The sequence below is a fragment of the Xiphias gladius genome, chromosome 16 (genome assembly GCF_016859285.1).
Source record: "Xiphias gladius isolate SHS-SW01 ecotype Sanya breed wild chromosome 16, ASM1685928v1, whole genome shotgun sequence".
NCBI lineage: Eukaryota > Metazoa > Chordata > Actinopteri > Istiophoriformes > Xiphiidae > Xiphias > Xiphias gladius.
Genome location: NC_053415.1, coordinates 21918039 through 21940718, shown reverse-complemented (window position 1 = coordinate 21940718; position 22680 = coordinate 21918039). Strand labels below are relative to the sequence as shown.

Genomic DNA, 22680 nt, shown 5'->3' with positions numbered 1-22680 from the left:
ATAGAGAGTTCAATGAATCATCGTATTGTTCACTCTGTTTTCAGCCATTGAGCAGAGATGTGCCTCAGTTTCTCCTGCGGTATGTCACTACTAGATGTGGTTTTGTTGCTGTAGTGAAGGTCTTGTGTTCGTGTGTGTGTGTGTGTGTGTGTGTGTTTTAGTGAGAGACCCTACATGACCCTACAACCCCTTTAAAGACATCCTCATCAATGTCTCCAGACGTGACAGAGTACCCAGGTGTCATGTCTAGATGACAAGCGCAGTTTGACCAGTTCCTGTTCCTTTTCGTTTTCTAGGACGTCTAACTGTGTCCGTATATCTCCTCAAGGGGTCATCGTGGAATAAAGAAAAGTCTAAATGACCCAGCTCTGTTATAGCATGCTTTTTTTTTTTTTTTTTAAAAACAAGAGAACAATGTATTTTTTGAAAATTATAGGATTTTATTCCATTGAAACCTAAAATAAAAACTTTGACGCAGTGGTGCAAACACAAGTTTATTTTTTAATTTGGTCATATCGAATACTTACATATTGTAACACATGATTATCATGGTATTAATTTTGTCGATATCACCCAACCCCTTAGTTCTCCTGTAGAAATTCAATTTTTTTTGTTGTTGTTGTTTGGTTTTTGTTTTTTTGTTTTTTTAGAAATAGTAACCTGCGTAGATTTAATGCTCACTATTGACAACATTAATGTGCCACATTCAGCCGAGTAGCCATTTTTCATTTATAGTCTCTGAGGAGATGAAAAAGAAAAGGCAGGCAGACAACATTTAGAGCACTTATGTATAGCAGAAAAAAAAAAAAACTTTATAAAAACTTTATAAAGAAAACCGTACTATAAAAAAATACATAAAAGCTTGCCATAACTAACAACTGACAGAATTAAAAATTACACACGTCAACACAGCTTTCCGACCGGTTTTGTTCTCTTTATCCTCACGAAGAAAGCCATCATCAGTAACGAGGAACCATGCTATTTCATTACAGGTAAAGTGGAACCAAACAACATAATGTGTGTGAGAGAGCATGTTTCATGGGAAAACCTTAAAAAAAAAAGAAGGAGGCCCCTGTGGAAAGTGAGAGGAAAAGCAGCGACGTCCACGGAGCACAGTGGCCTTACTGTGCTTAAATGATAATATTGTGATCTGTAGTGTACAGGCACTTTTAGTGTGCTCAAGTCATTAAGTCCAGTTTAACCCTAACCCTCAATGACTCTAAATGTCGTTGCAAATGAATATCTAAAAATCACAAGGACTTGTTCCTATAACACTGTAATATAATTAATATGGAAGTACCTTGTATAGTGCCTGAGCGGTCGAGTAATGGATTATTTGATCAATAAAACGTTACTTGCCAACAATTTGGTTGATCAGTTAATCATTTAAATCAGGTATCAATTCTGTATCATTGTAAATTGATTGTCTTTGACTGCTGGTTTGGACGAAACGAGTGATTTGAAGGAGATTTGGGCCCCGGGATCTTGTACTGGACAGTTAAATATATTGCCGTGTTCAACTTTTTGTCATTTGTGGCTTGATAAAGTGTTTAGGGCGACCTATGCTTGGTTCAGTCTCACCGCTCTCATCCACCTTGTTCCCAGCAGCATCAGGCGGCCGTTTTCAGCAAACAAGCTCTGATCAACCCACTGTACTGTACGCTACGCCAGGGACGTCAGCAGAAAGACAAAGTTAGAGACTGCGTGGCTGGCAAAACGTCACGGGGGATTAGCAGCTGATGAACCGGATGTTTTTCCCAGGAGTTGGTGGAGACAAAACTAGAGCTAAAAGACACTGAAAATTGGGCTTACATTCATCAGCTAGCCAGAGACAGGACTTCGAATGAAGGCTTATGTGCTCCGTATCTGCCGGATCTGTACTTAGGCAGTTGTTCACTAACTTGCTCAAATTATGGTGATAATATGTTAACGCTGAGTTTTTAGGTTCCTGCCCCCAGCTGGCCAAAAAAGTGATTAATGCAGCACTAAGTTGACTTGACAGTAAACCTGTAATGCTGGTGTGAATAATGACTGTCCTGGGGGAAGGAGCGCGACGGTGTTACAGTCTTATGGAGAACGGAGGAGGTCGGGTTAGCCATACGTATTGGTTTATGTTTCGCTTTTTTCTATCTTCATCTATGCTCTTCATCCTCCAGTTTTCCTCCTCCCACCCCGCCCCTCTCTTCCCGCGTCCCTTCCCTGATCAAATAAGAGACACCTGAATCAGTTCGGCTCTCCGTTCGCCCGACAAGCCCTTTAGACTCGTTTCAGGTCACTCTGCAGTCGAACCTTGTGTGCACGGCCGGGCCGCTGCCTGTCTTCGCCTCACTTTTGCATTTGTTGTCTTTGGGCGGAGATGAAGCGAGGCAGCGTGGTCAGACTGGGAGCGCCAAGTGAGATGCTGACCGGCACTGCTGGGGGAGTCCTGCCAAACACACACACACACACACACGCCCAAGGGAGCCGTCAAACAAGACCCGCAACTGCACACACTACTACATCCAATTCCACTGCAAATAGCCATAAACCTTAAAAAGAAAGATTTTCTCATCTCTTTCCACATTCTGTCATTTTTCTTCCATGAAGGGGACAAGTCTATGATTATGTCATTTTGCTGGAACCTTCCGGTCACTTATAATCTGCTCTGTATAATTTGTCTTTTCCTTCGCTGCCTACGCCAACGTATCCCCCTCTGCAGTACCCCACCGTCTCTGCTTTTTATCTCTCCTCTGCTCACCTCTGCTTCTTCCCACAGTCCCATCATTTCTTTCTCTGCACTGCTAATGCCCGTTAGCTAGATTGATAACCTCCTGCTGCAGGAAACAGACTCGTTCTCGTGTTTCCTGCTGTCCTGCAGCTCCAGAGGCCTTATTTCTTTTAGAGACAGAGTCACAGGGAGGACATGTGTGTGTGTGTGGGGGGGGACAGTCTCCTCTGGTTGTCAGCTGACTCCTGGGGGACTAATATTCTCAGGTTGCGTAGTATACATGTGAGCTGAGGATTCACGGACGGTTCTGGGAATTATAACACGTAGGATGCAGGCTAGCTCCTGAATCGGTCTTATTGTGTGTCGGCATACAGCCCTCTTGTATGTTTCACGTACAGACATTTGGTGTAACTGCACAAATTGTCAGACTTTTTTCTCAAATCTATGGAGATCAGATTAGCGGAAATCTAATTCTGCGTCTCTCCCAGCTGAAAGATGGGAGCTTTAGATTAGACCTGTCTGAATGAGAATGTATGTGTGGGTGTGTGCGCCTGGTGGAAGAAGTAAGATCTTAAGAGAATAGTTTAAGATTAAAAGATTGATACTACCCTCATGTCCGTAAGTGAAGTATGGAGCTGAAGCTTATCTCAGCCTATTTTTGCATAAGGATCAGAAGCAGCGGAATCGTCTAGCCTGGCTCTTTTAAAAAGTTCAAACATACCTACCACCACCACTATGGTGTACCGTGTCTTGTTTGTTTAACCTATACACAAAAAGAAATGCAAACACGACAGTTTGCGACGGCTACGTGCTGTAGCTATTTCCTGTCGAACAACAAATCACGCGTTAGCCAGCACTTCAAGACGGAGCTACGGCGTGTAAACTCACCATAAGACCACAAACTGTTGTTATGACATTTCTGTTCGTGTACAGATTAAAGAAAAACGAGACGCTGTAACGTCGTAGTTAAATAGTGAGCTTCAGAGGTGCTGTTAGGTGTAGCTTTTCCCCTTCAGACAGAGCCAGGCTAGCTGTTCACCCGGTTCCAACATTTGTGCTAAGCTAGGCCAATCACCTCCTGGCTCCAGCTGTGTTTTCACACAAAGTCGGTAGAACGGGGAAAACCGTTAAACCCCCAGGTTATTCCGACTTGAGAGTTAGGCATTAGGCATCATCCCGAGAGGGCTACCCCTAGTGCTTACTTTGTAGTCACATCATTTAAAGCGCGTAAATTAGCTACTTTTGCGGTGTTGATATGAGTAGCTTCTTAAAAATGAGCTGGATCCGTAGTGTGAGTGTTTGTATTGAATTTTATTTAGGTGAAACTGCCAGAAACGGAGGTTTAGCAGCCATGTTTCCAGCAGGTTGTTAACACTTCTGTTGTTCTTATCACCGAGTTCGGAGATAGCCATCAATTCCTCCTCCTTCCTTCCTTTATCTCAGACTCAGAATGACAACTTGCAGGCTGCGGTGAACGTTTTTTTTTTTTTCAACTCAGTTGCTCATAATTACAGTCTAAATTATCTGACTTGAACGCAATATTACCATTAATGAGACGGACACTGACCTTTTAATCTAACTCTCAGAAAGAGAGCAAATACGTGTATTTCCAAAAATACTGAGCTGTTTCTTTAAGTAAAAGCAGCAGTACCGATTTAATAATCAATTGCAAGTAAACATCCTGTATTCACAAATTCATTTATGTATAATTTTCTGATAATACGTACGGACTCATGTCTCAAAAAAGTACTCAGTATTACAGAATGGCCCTTTTCAGTGTTTCTAATGGTTACAATGCAGCTAATGTTTAAGTACTTTATAAGTATTTTATAACATGAATAGAAAACCTTAACCTGTAAATTAATTAGTAGGCATTGCTGTCAAATAAATGTTAAAAAAGTAAAAATGGCCAGTTTTCCTTCTGAAATATAGTGGAATGTAGCAGAAGTACAAACTAGCATTAAGTAGAAATACTCAAGTATAATACGAGTACCTGAAAATTGTACTTGAACGCAGAATAGTGGCAGTAGTAGCAGCAGTATTACAAACAGTATTTGAGTGAATGTCCCTGTGTTTTATCCCTTCAGACACTGAAACTCACTCACAGTCTCCTGCTGTTTAGCCAGATGTCAACACTCTATTTGAAATAGGAGTGGTTCATCCTGTAAATCATTGCACTTCACACTGTAATATAAACCCCTGTCTCCTCTCTCTGTTTCTTGTCCTCTATTTTTCGCTCCCCCCCTCGCTCTGTGTCCACATCGCCTCTCTCGCCCTTTTTTTATTCTTTTTTTTTTTTCTTTCCTCTCTTTTCTGTCGTCCACTGCAGGTCTGATTACAGTCCCCTGTCCTCAACGAGCAGTAAGTAAACCGATGGCGGCATGGAGCATTGCTAACAGTTACTCAAACACACACACACACACACACACACACACACACACACACACACACACACACACACACACACACACACACACACACACACACACACACACACATGCACACAAACACACGCACAGGCTCAGAGCCAGAATTTTATCTCTCTAATACACACTGAAAAAATAAATCCACCAACAGGAGGATTGTGCTTGTGTGTGTTTAGTGGCCCTTGAGGCCTACAACAGATTTTAGGGAGGATTCTTTGTGTGGCAATAACAAACCGCTCGACTGACTATTTTGTTACTGTTTCCAACTTAGTAAATTTACTGTGATGGTAACATTACATAACTTAACATTTATAACTTAACATTTTCCATGTTGGATTAGAGCTGCAACAATTTCTCAGTCATCAGAAAAATAATCAACAACTGATAAGACATCGATCGATCATTTAAGTCATTTTTCAAGCAAATGTGTAAAAAAGAAATTGCCGTTTTTAGCCTCTCAAATATTAAGATTTTCGGCTTTTCTGTGTTTTTAATCACTGTAATCTGAATATCTTCGGGTTTTAGACTGTTAATCAGACAAAACAAGATATTTGAAGCCATCAACTTGCATTCTGAGCAACTGGGATGGATATTTTTCTCTATTTTCTGACATGCTTATAGACTAAATGGTTCATCAATTAATCAATCGCATTGGATATAGTAAATCGTTTTTTAAAGGAAAAAGATGAAGGGTAAAAAACAAAATTTAAGCTGTGGGAAGGATGTGCATTTGACACAATTAGACGAGTACAAACTGAGAACAATATCTTCTCAGTGGGCTGTAAAAAATGAAAAAAAAAAAAACATTTTCCCCCAATATTGCATAAATTAAACTAGTTTCTTCCCAAAGGATTTTCAGATTTCCATGCATTAACACTAGGCAACATACATGAACACTCACTTGTGATAAACAATGAAACCATTTGCCAGGAAAATATGATGAAAAAAATGTGGCTGCCACAAGCAAACAACCATAAAGTCTGTGTGCAGTCAGTGCCATGTTTGGTGAAACTGTTCACCGATGACAAAGAGCGTTTCTGTAGATGCATTTTCAGATCAACTAGTAGCTACTCGTGCGAAAAACTATCTCATAATCCAATTTCAGCAAGTAATGAAATTTGTTACAAAGTGCTTAAAGGATAACTTTGGTTTACGGCAATCTGGATCTTATTTTCGTGGGTTTTTCCACTGTTTTCATCAATATCTCGAGCAGTCAGACGATCGGATACGTTGTATACAAACCTCCTTTTTAGACAAACGAGAAAACAAAGGCAAACAGTAAAGCTATTACCTGAACTGTCCATCGTAGACATCTTTCGCCGTGTACAGACCGGCTCCCTGCTCTAACTTACTGACCCGACAACCCATCTGATCACCTGACTGCTACCCCATCCAGCTTTTTCAGCAACCATTGCTGCATTCCCAGATCTCAGAAATAACTTGTGTGATAAATGAATACAGTATTGTCAAACAGATGGGACCGATGGTAACAAAAACAACAATAAGACCGGAGTATTAACAATCTGGAATTATCCTTTGAGGGATGAGTAATAATCGAAATTCAAAACATGGGCAAAATTATCTGCGGTGGGCGTGGCCTTTAACTTTGGTGCAGTAGTTTCTGTGATACTTTTGCAATGTTGATGTTGATATGTTATGATAATGATGACATACTGCATGATATTGTTCAAATATGATATTTTGATACTTTTTTCGTTATTGTTCAATCGTTTTTGAAGTTTATTAAAATCTTTGTATTTATCGCTAAGCCATCGGAAATCAGCCTCCTAAACACATTTAGTTACAAAGTTTTAGTTCAGCTACTTCATACTGCTTTTATATGTACCAGTACTAGTCTATATGAACTACACTAGTGTTTGTGTAGTTTTGTGTGAATGTGTGTGTAATTGTGAAGATCTGTGTTCGCCGAGGTCGTGACCTCTCCCCAGACTGGTTGCCAGAACTCCGCTCCTTTCACAATGGGAGTATTATATCCAATATTAGCCCATTAATCTGGTCTGCAGGAAGCAGCGTTATCCCATCCGCACCGCACCCGCAAGTCAGGAAGTATAGGACCACATGCGCACACACACACTCACACACACAGACACACACTGAGAGATTCAGCAGTGTCTGGTTCGGGTCTTTCCCCTCACGTTTCCTGTGTCATAGCTGTATCAGATCAGCTTCTGCCCACTATTGTCTCTGTCACTACTGGGGGTCAGGGTGGGAACAAAACGTGCACTGGCATAGAAAGCACAAAAGGAAAGTGGGACCACAGTCAGAAAGACATTACTAGACTACAGCTACTGTACCTGGAGACGGATTCAGGACTTTACCCATCCTGCTTCCTGTTAGACTCACTTAATATTTACAACCCAGAACCCACCCAGTGGACCATTTTTAGATGTGGTTGAAATGTAATATAATTTGGCCGGTGTTTGTTTACTTCATATAACAGGACACCTCAGATGTAGCTATGGTCAACAGTTTGTCCGCTGTCCTACATAAATGCAAAAGATAATGTATGTTAAACTACTGGTAAACACCGCAACTACACTTCAGTGTGATGCAACATTTGCAGTAAATTTACACAGGTGAAAACAACCTGCCCATAAACTGACTAAAGACATGTTGTGAAACTTGACCACGACAGAACCTTTCATACTGTTCAAGTTTTGAGATGACTGTCTCTGAGATTCCTGCCTCCGCTCCCGTACGTTGGAGGTGAATGGAAGCACTGAAAAAACACACACTGACGTTTTTAAAGCAACTTGTCTGTCCGGAGACAATGTTCCAGTTACTCTTGCTGATCCACGCCGTTGATGATTCTTATAGGGAGTATTTCCTTTAATAGAAAGTAGTTCCAGTGAAAACCTTTGACTTTAGGGTCTGTGGGTAACCCAGAGTATTAAGGACGTTGCCTGATTAATTGTTTTAAACATAACTTTTGAATGCTATTAGCATCATTCACCTATGTTGTTTTGCGAAGGAGGTGGAAATCGTTGTTCAGTCCAATGTTCTTGTTAGTTCTAATGCGCGTGCATGTAACCATAGCTTGTGACATCTTCGAGCACCACATTTTTTTCTGTAGTAGGTGCCTGGGGTATCGTCACAGTAATACACTCTGAGATGTGCGGATGTAGAAAATATCAGACTTAGTGAAGGGTTGTGGCATTTTCACCTCTGTTGTAGCCCATTCTTTTGTAATATCAGGACATCTTGTCATGTATTGTCACTTTATATCCAGGTTCTGGTACAGAGCATGCACATGTTTATACAGGTGGTCTTAACCCCTGACCTTTGACCTCAGCTCAGACCAGCTATAAGCCCCCCGGAGACAGACAGACTGATATGCTTAGGCACCAATGTCAGTCTGACCAAGATTATACTCTACTGTAGGTGCTATGTAACAGAAATGTCAGGAATTCAAATGGCATAGTATTTGTCTTGAAACAGAAGCTACAAAACTATGTTTAAATTTAACAAGCACTGGACTGCCAGTGTTGTCGAGCACCTCTACTGTGGCTGTTGAGGGTTAAGCATTTGATAGTTGCTTCTTACGCACAACAGAGTTTGTCTGCCTATATGTACTGTTAAAAAATAAAAATCTGATAAAATATTCTGTTGTTCAGTGAAACTTGCTTGTATCAAAAAAAAAAAAAACAGACAAAGAACAGCGAGACGCTCGGGGGCTGCACGCGCGGCACATTTTCAAATTTCAATATGCACGTAGCATTTTGTATTATGAGATCATTTCCTCCCTCTCATATCTTTACTAATCAAAACAAACGGCATACTTGCGACCCACGCATGTGCTCGAGAGAGCCCTGTAGGACTCGAAAATGTACCTGCAAATTGCGAGCGACAGTCGTTTGCAAAATGTGATGCTGCGACTACTTGCGATCTCCATGTAACCAGTTCCCGCAAATCGCTTTTGTGAAACACGGCTCTCGGCCTCTGTGGTCTAGTTTAAGGCTTTTACATCGCTAAAAACTTTACTTTTATCTAGTTAAAAACCCAAACATAGAAGTTGCTCATCAAGACGAGGCAAATGACATTTACTTGGAATGAGAAGTACAGTCTAAGGCAGCAAGTCTGTTTCATACAATGAACAACTCCAACTAGATTTAAAATGTAGTTTATCTCACCTACTCACAATGGAGTCTTTGCAGTGTTTGAGATTGAAGTGTGACACTCTGTTTCCAACATTAGTAGAAACAGAGTACATTTAACATTAGTACTGCAGTTCTGCCACTTCAGCAGCAGCAAAAATGAGCTAAAACCTCTATGGAGTTCTGCATTTATATGTGGACTTTCATAAATGCAAAGGCTTGTGCAATATTTTTATCACGCAGAGTTAAAGTTAAGAAGAGGAGATTGTAGTTGCTAGAATTTCATGCGACAGCAAGGACGGGATGTCTGTGGGGAAAAACATTCTAATTTGCAATCTCTCTTTCTTTGCTGACTGCAGCTGGTGTGTGCCGCATCTTTGCGCTTTCAATAGAAGGTAAATAGGTTTTGATTCAAGAGGCTTCAGCTGAGTCCCACCCCAAACACTTAATCACTCAGCCTCACTTTCTGTTGGTCACAGCAGATGAGTGTCCACTCAGACAGAGTGACCTGAGATCTCGCCTCCAATGGTTTTTCTGCATATGTGTGTGTGTGTGTGTGTGTGTACGTATACGTAAGACAAAGGGGGTCGGCTGTGAGAGTAATGACTGTTTTTGGGACAGAAGGGGGGAGTTTTAAACTGCACAGAGGCCAGGCTGCGACAGAGCAGGTACACACATACAAATATACTAACAGAGATGTAAAGACACACGAGAAAGACATGCGTGATTTGTCACGCTTGAATACCTAAGTTGTTGTATTTATTACGAGCAGATGTAGATTCCTATTTACACCGCAGACTGTATCCAGAAGAGAAAAACTTGGATGAAAGATGAAAAGAATACATTAGAGGAGTCAGGAGATCCAGCTTTTGCAGGTAATTGTAAGCAAAACAAGGACTGTGAAAACATTTTTGCCTAAGAAAGACATCAGGAATGAAAGGAAGATTTCAAAACAGTGACTAAAACAATGTGCCTCAGCATAGTTCAGTGAGTCTTTTATAACACACTGGTCAAGGCAGGATTGATAGTGGTCTAACAAAAGCCTTTGAGTCACAGGTTGACGTTGGGGGTTTATATTTTCAGGGATCAGTCTGTCACCAGCAGATGTTTGCTCGCTGAGACAGAGGCACATATCTGTGTGTACCAGTAAACGTCTAAATGTGTGGAATCTTCTGTGCTTTAGTGAGCGATTTAAATCTACTGGTGGACTGAGAGCCACTATATAGAGAGGTATTTACAGAACTTGAGTACATTGAATGGCTATTTCTGAAAAACCACTGGTTGTAAATAGTATCACTAATGGGGTTAGTACAGTCCTTGGTCCTTAGTCCACTGGTTACGGTTCAACATTGATCACCTGCATCAAAAAAGTTCAAATGACAGTATACCGTTTATAATCTGTGTCTCTATCTCAGGTCATGTCAATCATTTCTGTGCTTTGATGTCTGTGGTAAAATGTTGAGTCTTTTACCACAAGGTAGGACACTTGACTCATCCAGACTGCCTGAGGTCCTGCTTTTGTTATTTTGGCTCAGGCACGCAGCGGATTAGCAGAAGCAGGAACACATGTGTATGCAAGGTACTCCAACTCCACTCTTTACCAGCCATGACAGCCTGGCTGGTATTGTTTTCACCATGTGAATCTGTGTGTGTGTGTGTGTGTGTGTGTGTGTGTCATCGTGGCAAACTGTGGTCCTGGAGAAAACTACTGTGGCGGGAACTACCACAGAGGCCGTTTTGATTACTTTGGCGGGTACCTCTATGTCTGTCTGTCCGTCTGTCTGTGGACAGATTCTGTCATCGCAATAGTGTTCAAATATGGATGTGGCCCGAGCAAGGGCGCCAGAAGTAGGGGGGCTGGAAGTAGGGGAAGGGGCCATTGGCCCCCCCCACTTTATGCCCCTGGCCCACGTTCATTTTAAGCCGCGGATCAAACTACAGACCATCTCGCAGTGGGATCAGACGCGCAGCGATGCCTGTCAGTAATGTCGTAATCACTACTGAGTACTCGCGGGTTGGAACAGCAGAGATGACTCTGCTAGATGTGTGTTTCTGAAAAGGAGAAGACCGCCGAGAGTCTGTTCTTCCACTTTTCGATGTCGTTTTCACTCACTCTCTTCACAATCTCTAGTGGCGTTGAAAACCTACATGCCTACCTACACGCATAGGCTCCTAAGCTACAGCCCCTAATGCACGATTGTAAATTCAGCTTTAGTACGTATCTTTGTCACAACTCTGTAATTACTTAAGTGTTATGTTTTGAAAAAGATACGTTGTTAAATATGCATTTTACTCTCAAATTTCAGTCTCCGCTTTAAACATCAGGAGTCCTACCTCACACTTTATTTCTGCACGTCTTCGTGTGTCACAGAGAGTGTGGCGCGTATTACACCTTAATTGGTATAAAGGGAGACCTGAGCATTCACTGCCTCTTTGCCCTTCATCGGCACAGACCTGTATTCACACTCAGACACTAGGGAGGATGACGCGCTTGCCTGTGTTAGAAGGACAGCGCTGAGTTTCCTCTTACATGCCCAACCACTTACTGTGATGTCAGCCAAGGTGCTTTCAGCACAGTCAATTTAAACACCACCTGATGGAACAAAGACCACCCGTAACACCTCAGCGCACACACACACACACGCAAACACGCCCAGTGATTTCTGCCTAGTTTAATGTGGCGTATAGATTGGGGCTCCACCATAAAGCAGCTTGGATTAAGTGTTACCAAATGTGCGTCCTCCAAAATGTGGTTCAGACCGTGGGGCCAAGATCGCAGCTAAATTTGCTGCAGTCAGCTGTTTGTCAATGGTTTAATTGGAGCAGTTTTGTCTGTCACCCTTTTTGTGGGCCTATCATGATAATGACTTAGTGAGCGTGTGCCCACCGAGTGCATAATCAGTGCAGTCTGTAAGTAGTTGCACAGTGAAACATGTTTTGTTGCTTTGGCTCCGCACCAAAGCACACTGGGTTTGAAATGAAAAAAATGACTATGAGGTAGAAGATAAAAGTTTTCACGGTCCACTTGGTTCCTTGTAATGAAGACCCGAAACTGGGACTGATCAGGACCGCAGTTTTGCCAGGTTCAATCTATATTCAGTCTAATGAGTTAGAAGTTAGGTTCCGTTGTATTACAGCTGGTCTTATGTCTCTGTGTCAAAATGTCTAATACCCAGGTGCATCCAAGCGGACCCTGATCGTGCACTGCATCATCATCATTACGGGGGAAAAAATTGTTTTTTTGGTGCAAAATGGGGAGTCCGAACTCCAGTAAGAATTATGCGTTTTTACTCTTTCCACCATGGCTGTTTGTTAACTGGTGGCGTTTCATGCTTCTGTCCTGTGGTCTCTTTCGGAGTGTCATTTAAAAAAAAAAAAAAAAAAAAAAATTATGCACAGCAGGTTTGAGCTGGTTCTCCACGGATCCGTTCTGGTCGTCAAGTTGAGGTGGTGACATTCAGATTTAATTAGAGGGTGTTTACTCTTGCCTCAAGTGCGGTCCTCTCAAGAACGTTACACCATTGGGCCATGTAAAAACAACCTGCTTCGTGGGTTTAGTATTGTTGTCCTACACTTTCCTAAATCTGAGGGACTGTGTAAAAAATGTTCTTCACTGTTTAGCCCATGTGGATGTCAACATCCTCAAACCCCCCTTAAAGCTGAAAGTTGGCATTTTCACTTCACGGTCATTTTATTTCAACTCTAACGTTCTGCAGTAAAGAGAAAAAGACACTGCAACAAACTTTTCACTCTCCAAATACTTCTAGAGTTCACTGCATCTTTATGTTTGAGCGATTTCAACCTAAATAGGATCACGGCATCATCGCCTCTTCAACCTTTTGTCTGTCTTTCAAGCCAAGCTGGCTTGCCCCAGGTCCGTCCGGATGGTGAAGGTCACATGACATGCATGAACTTAGACTCGCTCTGTTTGCTGGCTTCTCACTAAGCCTCTGCTTCTAATCTTTTCCCAACAACAGTCTGTCGTAACTCATCTAATCTATCTAATCCTTAAATTTAAAACTAAGAGCAGTTTTAAGCCAAGAATAGTGGCTCCACATTATGGTCTGAATGCTTTTATCTCCTGTCAAACTTTAGGGTTGGCGGCATACACATACAGACCCCTCTGTGTATTTTGCTCTGGGAAAGGAAGTCTGCAATTCCCTTTATTTTCAGGTCATGCTTATGCTGCACTTTAAGGGTGATATCATGCGAAAAATACCAAGCCGCGTCCTTTTGTGTCTTCAAGACCATAGAGTAAACAAGCTTGTTCGCTTTCATTGCTTCAACATGCGGTGTAATTCAGAGGAGTTTAATTATGTGCAGAGATCCAGACTTGCAGTTTTCCTCATGTACGTTGGACCAACGGGGGAAATGCAGCTGACGAGCAGGGCCCCAAGCAGAAGCTTCCAATTATTCAGCTCTCATCTCACAAGAAGGCAATACAGTATATCAGTCATCACTTAAATGTCGTAAGGATAAAATCAAGCCTTAAAGGATGAGGCTGGAGTTGTTCTATATTTTTTCTGATTATCACTAAATGCCGTGAAAAGAACAAAACTAACACTGTGTTAGTCTGTCTCTAAATACTTTCAGACTCTCTTACCCTGTATGTGGTACACAGCCCCAATCTTATTGGTTCCTACTGAGGATGTAAATCTTTAAAAATGGCTCACATAGTTTCATTTTTAAAAATGTTTCAGTAACTTCTTGAAACAGCTTGGCGGCAGTTTTTAGCAAATAGAACTGCCAATTGTAACTGTCCTCCATTAAGTTAAAGGGGTCTGCCCATTAGTCTGTTCATTCTCCCAACACATGTACGTTCTGTTCAAGACGTGATCTCAAATAAGCCTTGAAACAGAAAATGAGAAACAGACAGATGGAGAGAGTGAGATGAAGAGAGAGCTAACAAGAGAGTGGGCGAGGGTAAAAAACTAAACTTAACTCACCTTAATTTGGTCTGTAAAAGAATAATAAATACAGAAAGACCTCTTAGCAGCACTCAGGCAGAGGTCTCACACAAATTTCATAAACTTCTAACTGGTTACCTCTCTCACTTTTGTTTGGGGCGTGGCAGGGGATGATGAGGAAGCACAGACTGCGCCAATTTTAAGGTGAAGGTGACTCCTCGTGGCCCAGGCAACCTCTGGTCTGTGGCACACTACTGCTGCTTGTTAGTAGGATCAAATTGTTGTTGGTTTTGGTTTTTCCATTGAATTCATGGACATTAAGTAAAATTCAGAATATCCCCAGCCTTATCATTTAATTTACAGGTGATATACATAGGAGACTTGGAAAAGGTAACTTGGCCCCACCTGAATCAGAGTAAAACTTGTGTGTTTGACGCTTTGAAATAAATAAGTAGTCAGGGTTTTACTGAATTTACAGAGCTTTATGTTATCGTCAAGACTTTGCATTTGAATTTCCTTGGCACCGCTCAACCTGATGTATGAGTGTAGGACCTTGTTTTTTTTTTTTTTCTTTCGTTTTACTAGAAAACAAAAAAGAGGCCCCCATCTTGACTTTCCTCCTTCAGTTGTTTTGACTTGCACTGAGGGCCAAGCTAGCTAAAGCTGTGACTGCAGTTCCTTATACACACACACACACACACACACACACACACACACACACACACATAAACTGAGGCCTTAGTTCAGTTTTCGCTGCTAATCACTCTCATATGTGCAGGGGCCACTGGTAGGCGTGTTGTTTTATCTCACGTCATCATCTGTGTGTATGGCTGCGAAGATGTGTTGCCGGTTAGCACTTGAACACGGAGCGACGGTTTAAGGCTCTGAGAATTAGGAAAGACAGGCCTTTTTCTATAAAGGGGCAAATTGATTTTTGTGCGTGTTGAGGATGGTTGTGCCCATGCATGAGTGTGTATGCAGTCAGCTGAGTCAGAACATCAGCTTCAGCTCGAAGACTCGAGTGGATTAAGAGCTTAGAGACACACTCCTCCAGAGCTTTACACCCTCCATTCCCTTCACAAGATTGGGGTGACTTAATCTCTAATTTATTCTTCTTGGCGCTAGCTCCCCATTAACCCTTATTGCTAAAGGAAAGCCTCTGACAGAATGTACACGGCACTGAGTTGGTTCCAGAAAATACAACTCAGCACCTTGTGCAGTTGCCTGCTGAGTGAATTTTCTGTTGTGTTTGTGACAGATGCATCTGTGAATCATCTGAATTTGGATTTTCGAACGTATCTAAACACCGGAGAAATTACAGTAGAGCACTCTGCTCCTGTGTGTCACTCATTGATCAATCTGCATCACATAAATCTGTCAGTGTAAATGTCGATTTCTTTACCCTGAAAGGATTAGGTATTTATGAAGTAGTTCAACCTTCATCCCCTGAGGTGAGTCAGCTACAAACAAATGCATTTTCCCAGAAGGCTCTGGCAAAGGTCTAAAGGCCTCTTGATGAAACTGGATGGAAAAAACAGACAAAATTTGATGATGATGATGATGATGATTATTATTATTATTAGATTTTTTTTTTTAAAAAGGTGAGCTACACTGAAAGGTCTATTTATATCAGTGAGGTTAAGCTAAATAACAGAAAAACCTTGTTGTTAAATGTAGTATAGTTCAACAGCACCACTAACTGCAGTCTCCAAAATGGCCTTGAAGTTTAATCAACAAAAAGTGAACACTATACCCTTCATGAAGGTTGCATTCATTGCAGGAATGTTGTAATATATTAGTGCATTAGGTTTAGCCAAGTGTACTTTATAAACTGCCAACTGAGTGTATATTTAAAAAAAAATCCAATTAATAGAATGAAGACATTAAGACACAAAAACGCAGCGGCATCAGTGGATGATTAAACTGTGTTCTGCGGAGAAACAGTTTCAAGGTATAGAAGGTTTTAAATTCCCCAATTAAGAACAAATCAAACAAAGAAATAAAGTGAAATACAATACATATTCCCATATATATTGCCTTTTTATGTATCCACTTACTGCGACATAATTAAATGAAAACATGAGTTAAGAGGAGGCTGGAGGGACAAATGCGTCCATACACAAGACCAGAGTGCTACTAAAGACATCAGACCAAAAATGTGTCCTCAAAGGTTCACTTATATAAGACTCACATTAGGGCTTTTATCCACCGTACCTCCTCTGAAAAAAAACGCTCAAGCGATGTTAGCTTAAGTTTTTGTGTTGTGTTTAATGTGTTAAACACTAAAGTCGCAAGAGTAAGTGAGCGATGACGGACTGCTAACCTCACATACTGACGATCTTCCTAGGTTTAAAATCAGCATCCTGTTGTTGCCGGAGTGACGGGTAGTGACAAGGAAAGATGCAACAAAGAAAGTTCACGGTACAGGAATTACAGCACGAATAGCCAATAAAGTTATATAATTGCTAACCACCTTTTTGTGCAGAAAACTATAATTCCATTGTGAGCTGGCAGGGCATGTTCCCATGGATGCTGGCATGTACTTTGATTGAACAGTGCAGTGCATTACCAGTCGATGTAGATGCTGGGACATCATCTTTTTGCCCGGCTACCCTGATATTTCTTGCGGCTGCGCCAACATAGTGGACTGACTGAAGTGAGGGAGAGGAACCTGGTTTTTTTGACACAACACCATTGTGGTCCCCAGAATCTGACCAAGCCAGTGACAGCCTTTTGGGACAGTTTTGTGTACCAGCAGGCTAGCACACAAAATGACTTGTGTAGTTTATTTAGTTGCATGTGATGCCTTGAAATGCCTGTGATGGAGTTCTCGCAGGCAGAAAGAAGGAAGAAATCGTTTTAGGTTTGAGTGTTTGTCTAGGATTTTAAGTGGATCCCAGTCCCCCACGTGTTTCAAACAGTAGTTTGGTTTGAGATGCCAGATGCCAAAGAGAGAGATACTGATTCTAATGCGATCAGGCTGAAAGAAACGGGTGTGTGGCGCTCAGTGCGTGCGGGAGCCTGCCCGTGGCCTCAATCCAGACCCTAACTTAGATTCTTATATAATCTCTGTGTCGTTGCAGTTACCGATTCCCCAAAACTTTGGGTAGATGCGTAGACGTGAGATAAAGAAGTGGTGCTGGAGCGAGGTGGAGAAAGAAAAGTGATAGAGACAAAACAGGTAAACGCATGGAAAAAACACGGACAAATAAAAAGAGTGGAATGGAAATGAAAATGTAAGAGCGAGAATCTGAGATGTTTGGATAGGAAGGAAGAGTTAGGATGTTCTGAGCCAAAGCAAGAGCAACTGATTATATCTCCTAATTTGCCGCTCTGTTTGCTTTATTGTTTATCATCAATTCTAATGAGGCAGAAGTTGGACAGTTTGAACAATGGTCTCTGTTCCTTTTTGGCTCATTTGCGGTTCTGGCCTCTGAAAGAGTGTGTGTGTAGTTAAAAGTGAGTAAAGAGAAATCAAGCTGCCTGCGTGACAGTACAGTGTGCTGTACAGTAAATACCCTTAAAGATCCCTATCATCCCTTTGTTTGGTGTCTCTATTTCAGCCACATGTCAGGGAGACAGACATTGATTCTAAAGGGATCAGGCAGACGTCAATGAACATGGGGCTCTGTGTGTGTGGCGTGTGTGTGTGTGTGTGTGTGTGTGTGTGTGTGTGTGTGTGTGTGTGTGTGTGTGTGTGTGTGTGTGTGTGTGTGCGTGTGTGCGTGTGGGGCAGGACGTCTGTGCCCGGGCATACAGCTTAAACCTGCAGCGGATCTTTTTTTTGATGCTGTTGTCTTAATCTCGTTAGACAGACTGATCCAGATGGCAACACTTTGTGTGAGGTTTGGGGTTTGATGGCTTTTGATCGAAATTGGAATCCAGTGTTAAATCTGATTATTTGATCTAATTCCTTTCAAATCACCTTATCAAATCTATTGACTGTGGATTGAGTTACTAACAATTTTACGTAAATAAATTCAATGACTGACATTCAAGTCACTTAATTTTTTTGGAGGGATATCGTGCATCAGCAGCAAGGTTTCAAGTTTTAGGAAGTGCTACTGCCTGAGTTCCCGCGACATCAGATCTCTCAGCTCACTTCTCATCGTCCTCGGCAGAATACGACTGGAAGTTTATCTGACCACCAGAGCGCATCCTGGTCCTGTCATCCTGGTTTCATCACATGCGGTCTACTCTGTACACACGACGGCTGCATGTCTGTCTGACCGGGAAGAGGGATGCCTCCTCCGTTGCTCCTTTAACCCCAGCCCTAAAGCGCTTTTAAGGGGAGCTTCCTTATCCGAATCGATGGTCTATTTATTTCAAAGATTCCACTCCAGAAAGGATGCAGTTCTTTTCATTTATACAGTAAAAGCCACTTTACACTCTCAGTGGTCTCAGCCGCAGCCTGAAAAAAAGGTCGGCGTAATGACTTTCTTTAAATACAGAGAAGAAATTTAAAATCAGGGTCTTCAGGGACAAAATCCGTTCTGTTGCCATCACTTCAACCTCTTCAGACATTCAAGGACATGGTGAGAACGTCCTTATCAAAATGAGTTTCCATTCTTCAGCCTCATTTAAACCAAGTGGAAGAATGAAACTCAACTTAATGTAGGAATTACTTTTTAGAGATGATCTAGTTTTCATTTTTTATTTAGTTTCTAAGTATATATTTATATAACAGTATTATACAAAACTAAGAAATGTTCAAAAATTTAAAACATAGTTTTTGCACATTTTATACTTGTCATCACGCTTTCCTTTTATTAAAACTTTGTTAAAAATATTTCAAATGTGTGTATAATTCTGGATCCTGAGCTGACTGTGCTGTTACGCTTCTAGTGGCCATCTTTTCGCAATGTTTCGCCCCAACCTAATCTTAACATTTAGAAAATGTCGCCTCTTTTGGTCAAGTACAAACTGTCCTGTTGCAAAAGCCAGCAGGACTCGTGAGACAGAAACTGTCCCCCTTTGGCCTCCCTGTTTCAAGTAGGTAGTCTGGCAACACTCGAACAGTCCGCTGTGCCACGGACAAGAGGCCTGTGTGTCCTTTCCCGAACTGCCTCAAAGCACAAACGAAATGGGACAAATCCCCCAGAGAAGTCAGATGAAGACCGTATGAAAAGTGCTCACAAAAGAGAGAATGAGAGAACGTGGAGATAAGAGAAGATACTGTGTGAGTGTGTGCATTTAACAAACTAAAATTAAAACACTGGGTATATACGACTGCACTTTGGGAACCTGTCACTGGTAGATTTGCAGTACCTGTCCCAGGGTGCTGAGCTTTTCTAAGCCAGGGGCTCAGAAGGCGGCTACACCTGAATGCATCGCTCCCTCTGTGGTCTGGAACATTCCTCCGGGCCTCAGTAATGACCTCCTAATGGCACTAATGATCCTCAACAGAGGAGCCCTGCTGGTGTCGAGGAGGGGGGGCGGGGATAGGTAAACATAGAAATTGGGAGAAAGATGGAGTTAGTTGTGGATGAGGGAAATGGGGAAGGACGGGAGTGAGAGATCTGTGGGAAGAGGGAAGGAGGGAAATGTTTTTTGAAAAGAGGTAAAGAAAAGAAAGGAGGAGAACGGCAGAGGGAAGGAGGAAATGTTAAGGGGAAAAGGATAAATCTGTGAGTGTCACTGCGGAAGAGGTAAGGATGCGGAGGTTGTGGTGGTGGACGAACAAGTAGCGCATCTGACTTTCATGCGGGAAACGTGAGTTTGCATCCAGTCATAGACCTACAATGAATGTTTGCTCTTCATCACCGTCTTACCCGGAGCTTCACTGGTTTAGTTGCCCGACCTCCACTGTACCTTGGCCATAGTTTCTCCGCCATAAACAGGATCTTCTCCCGAACCTAACTATGCCCTAGTTGCCATTCACAGATATTGCAGAGAGAAATTGATTTTAAAAACACTAATACTCCTGTCAGACGGAACCTAATTTGGAGTTTTGTTTACAGGCAACAGGGTTTGGAAAAGGATCAGCAAGAGGGATTTTGGAAGAAGAATGCGAGCCTGTTGTCTGACCATGCGCATTCTTTTAGCTTCCTTCTTTGCATGCATGTAACAATTTCCCCTTTTTAAAAGATTGATTATAATTTTGTCTTCCCTTCCCCATGTTTTCCTCACCCCATTTCTCTTCTTGCCCTTTCCTCCCCCTCTTCTCCTTTCTCGATGATGTTGTCTGTGGAGGTGAGTTATCCATGGGCGAGCTCCAGGATCCCTTCCTCGTCAGCGTCCATCTCATCGCCGACCCCGGCCAGGGCAAGTTCCTGCAGCGCGCTGCGGATGCTGTGCTAGCGTGGGTTCACCCCGAACTGCAGCTTTTCAGAGTCTCAGAGCGGGCCTCCATCTCCCAGCGGCCCTGGCCCAAGCGCCATCAAAATGGCAGCCCGGTAGCAGCCTGCCAGCCAGCCTTGGCGGTCATCCTCTTCCTCCAGGAGGCGTACGGTGGTGAGGAGCAGATACTGATGCTGCACCGCGCTCTGCAGAGACCGCCTTGGCGATACCACCACACTGAAAAAGTCAGCAATGGCCGGCGGATGCTGCCGCTGACACCATGCAGTCAGGACTTTTTCACTCTGTCTCCTGGGACACCGCTCTGGGCCGTGCGACAGGTGCATTACGGGAAAGAAATAGTGCGATTTACTGTTTACTGCCGACACGAAAACTATGTCGACATGGTGCGGCTGTACAAGCTGCTGCTTCAGCGGAGGGTAGCGCAGAAGAAGGAGGACTTTTGCTTCTTTGTAGTGTACTCCAACCCAGACATGGAGATCCAGATGTCATTTAAGAGGCTCCCGCGAGGTCAGAGTCCGTCGGTGCTGGAGTCAGCGGTGATGGAGGTGAGGGTACGGGACGTTGGAGCGCTTGTGCCCCTGCTGCCACAACCCTGCAGCCCAATCAGTGAGGTCCGCTGGCAGACGGAGGACTACGATGGAAATAAGATCCTCCTGCAGGTGGGAGCGCTTTCTGTTGGTGCCAGTTTTTGCCTTTGCCAAAAAACAAACAAAAAAAGATGTGGGTGTCTGTGACATGGACACAAATTGTTTCGCTGCATTTTTTGGAATTTTCCGGGGACACTCAAATAAGATGGTGGACAGTAAATATAGTCCGCTATATAGCAAACAGAACGTGGTTCTGGATGCAGCCTCTGTGTTTTCTGATGAGTAGTATCAGGAATGACATAAAGTACCAACTGGATGTTGACGTATGTTAGCCAGGTTACACTGATGACCTCCACCAATGAGGTTATGTCTTCAATACTCACAGTTCGTTATCAGGAGATCCCAAAAACTACTCACCTGATTTCAGTTCAGTTTGATTAAAACTAACCTGAAGGACCAAGGAACAAGTGATTTGTTTTTGGTGCCATGTGGTGCTTTGTAAAGCACTTTACATTTTGGCTCAGATCTCCTGAAACATAAATTGTAGAAGTACATTTTTTATTTTTTTTTTTTCCCCCTTTTCCCTGGATCAAGACTAATCTGTCAGTATCTTTCATTTTCTTTCATTAAAATAAGTTTTATCTATGAAGCTCTAAAAATAACAAGCTCATACAGCAAAGAAGCAGAGTGTCCTTATTCCATCCATCTTCCAGACGGCTAAAAGTTTACATGAACATACTGTATCTACTGTAACTGCTAGAAATGCAGACTCTCACATAAAGACACACACACACACACACACACACACACACATAAAATGGTCCTGGTTTGGACGGTATCAGTTTCAGAGGGGATATGTGTCCAGGCGGTGGGATATAAGTAAATTTGGAAAGTTCAATCCGATTAAGGTGCAGTCCATTACTGGGATTGGAACAGCACTGAGGGAAACAATAAGCTAATCTGTCATGACAATGGACCAGCGTGATGCTTAACTGCCACCTGGCCTGAAGTCATGTGGTCCTCCACGCTGTAGCACTCTGCATCACCCCCTGTCACAACTGACGCGGTGAAGTGGCCAGCAGGCAGAGTGGCATGTGGTCAGACTGCAATGTCCGTATCACCTTGTAAATATGTGTATACTGTAAAGTTAGGTTCTGGAAGTATTTTTCTTTTGAAGATATCCTCAGTGTTTCCCAACATAAAAACACTGGATAATTTAATAGTACTGAAGGTTTATGTAATTACCATCAGTTTTAGTTGTTAAGAAAAACGAAGAAAAAAAGATTTTTTTAGCGTCACTTTGGTGAGGTGGACGGCTGGATGACCGAGGAGTTTCAGTCTGTTTGTGGAGAAGAATTCCAGTCAGAGGCATGAATCCAAGCTGTACCAAAATCAGAACACTTTGTCATTTCCTTTGCAAGCTAAATTGCAACATAGTTTTTGCAATAATCCAACACTGACCCAGGATCTGAAAGGGAACTGATCTAAACCACCGACTGTTTTGTCAACTTGTAATTTGTAGCTTCAACTTGCTATTAGCAGTGCACAGCGCAGAATTTTAAGTTCTATGATTGGATGTTTTTCTTTCTTGGAAAATGCTCCTTTGGAGTCATACTTAACTTCTTTCCCTCAGTTTTA

At 42.4% G+C, this 22680-nt stretch overlaps 1 protein-coding gene across 1 annotated transcript in view; it reads left to right on the top strand.

Annotated features, from left to right (window-relative positions):
* The window catches only part of LOC120801744 (protein FAM124A), a 30313-nt gene that overhangs the window by 882 nt on the left and 6751 nt on the right, over positions 1-22680 (top strand). Inside the window, exons 2-3 of the mRNA XM_040148964.1 lie at positions 5037-5068; positions 20348-21114. Of these exons, the coding sequence (XP_040004898.1) occupies positions 5037-5068; positions 20348-21114 (799 nt within the window). The remainder of the gene's footprint in view (positions 1-5036; positions 5069-20347; positions 21115-22680) is intronic.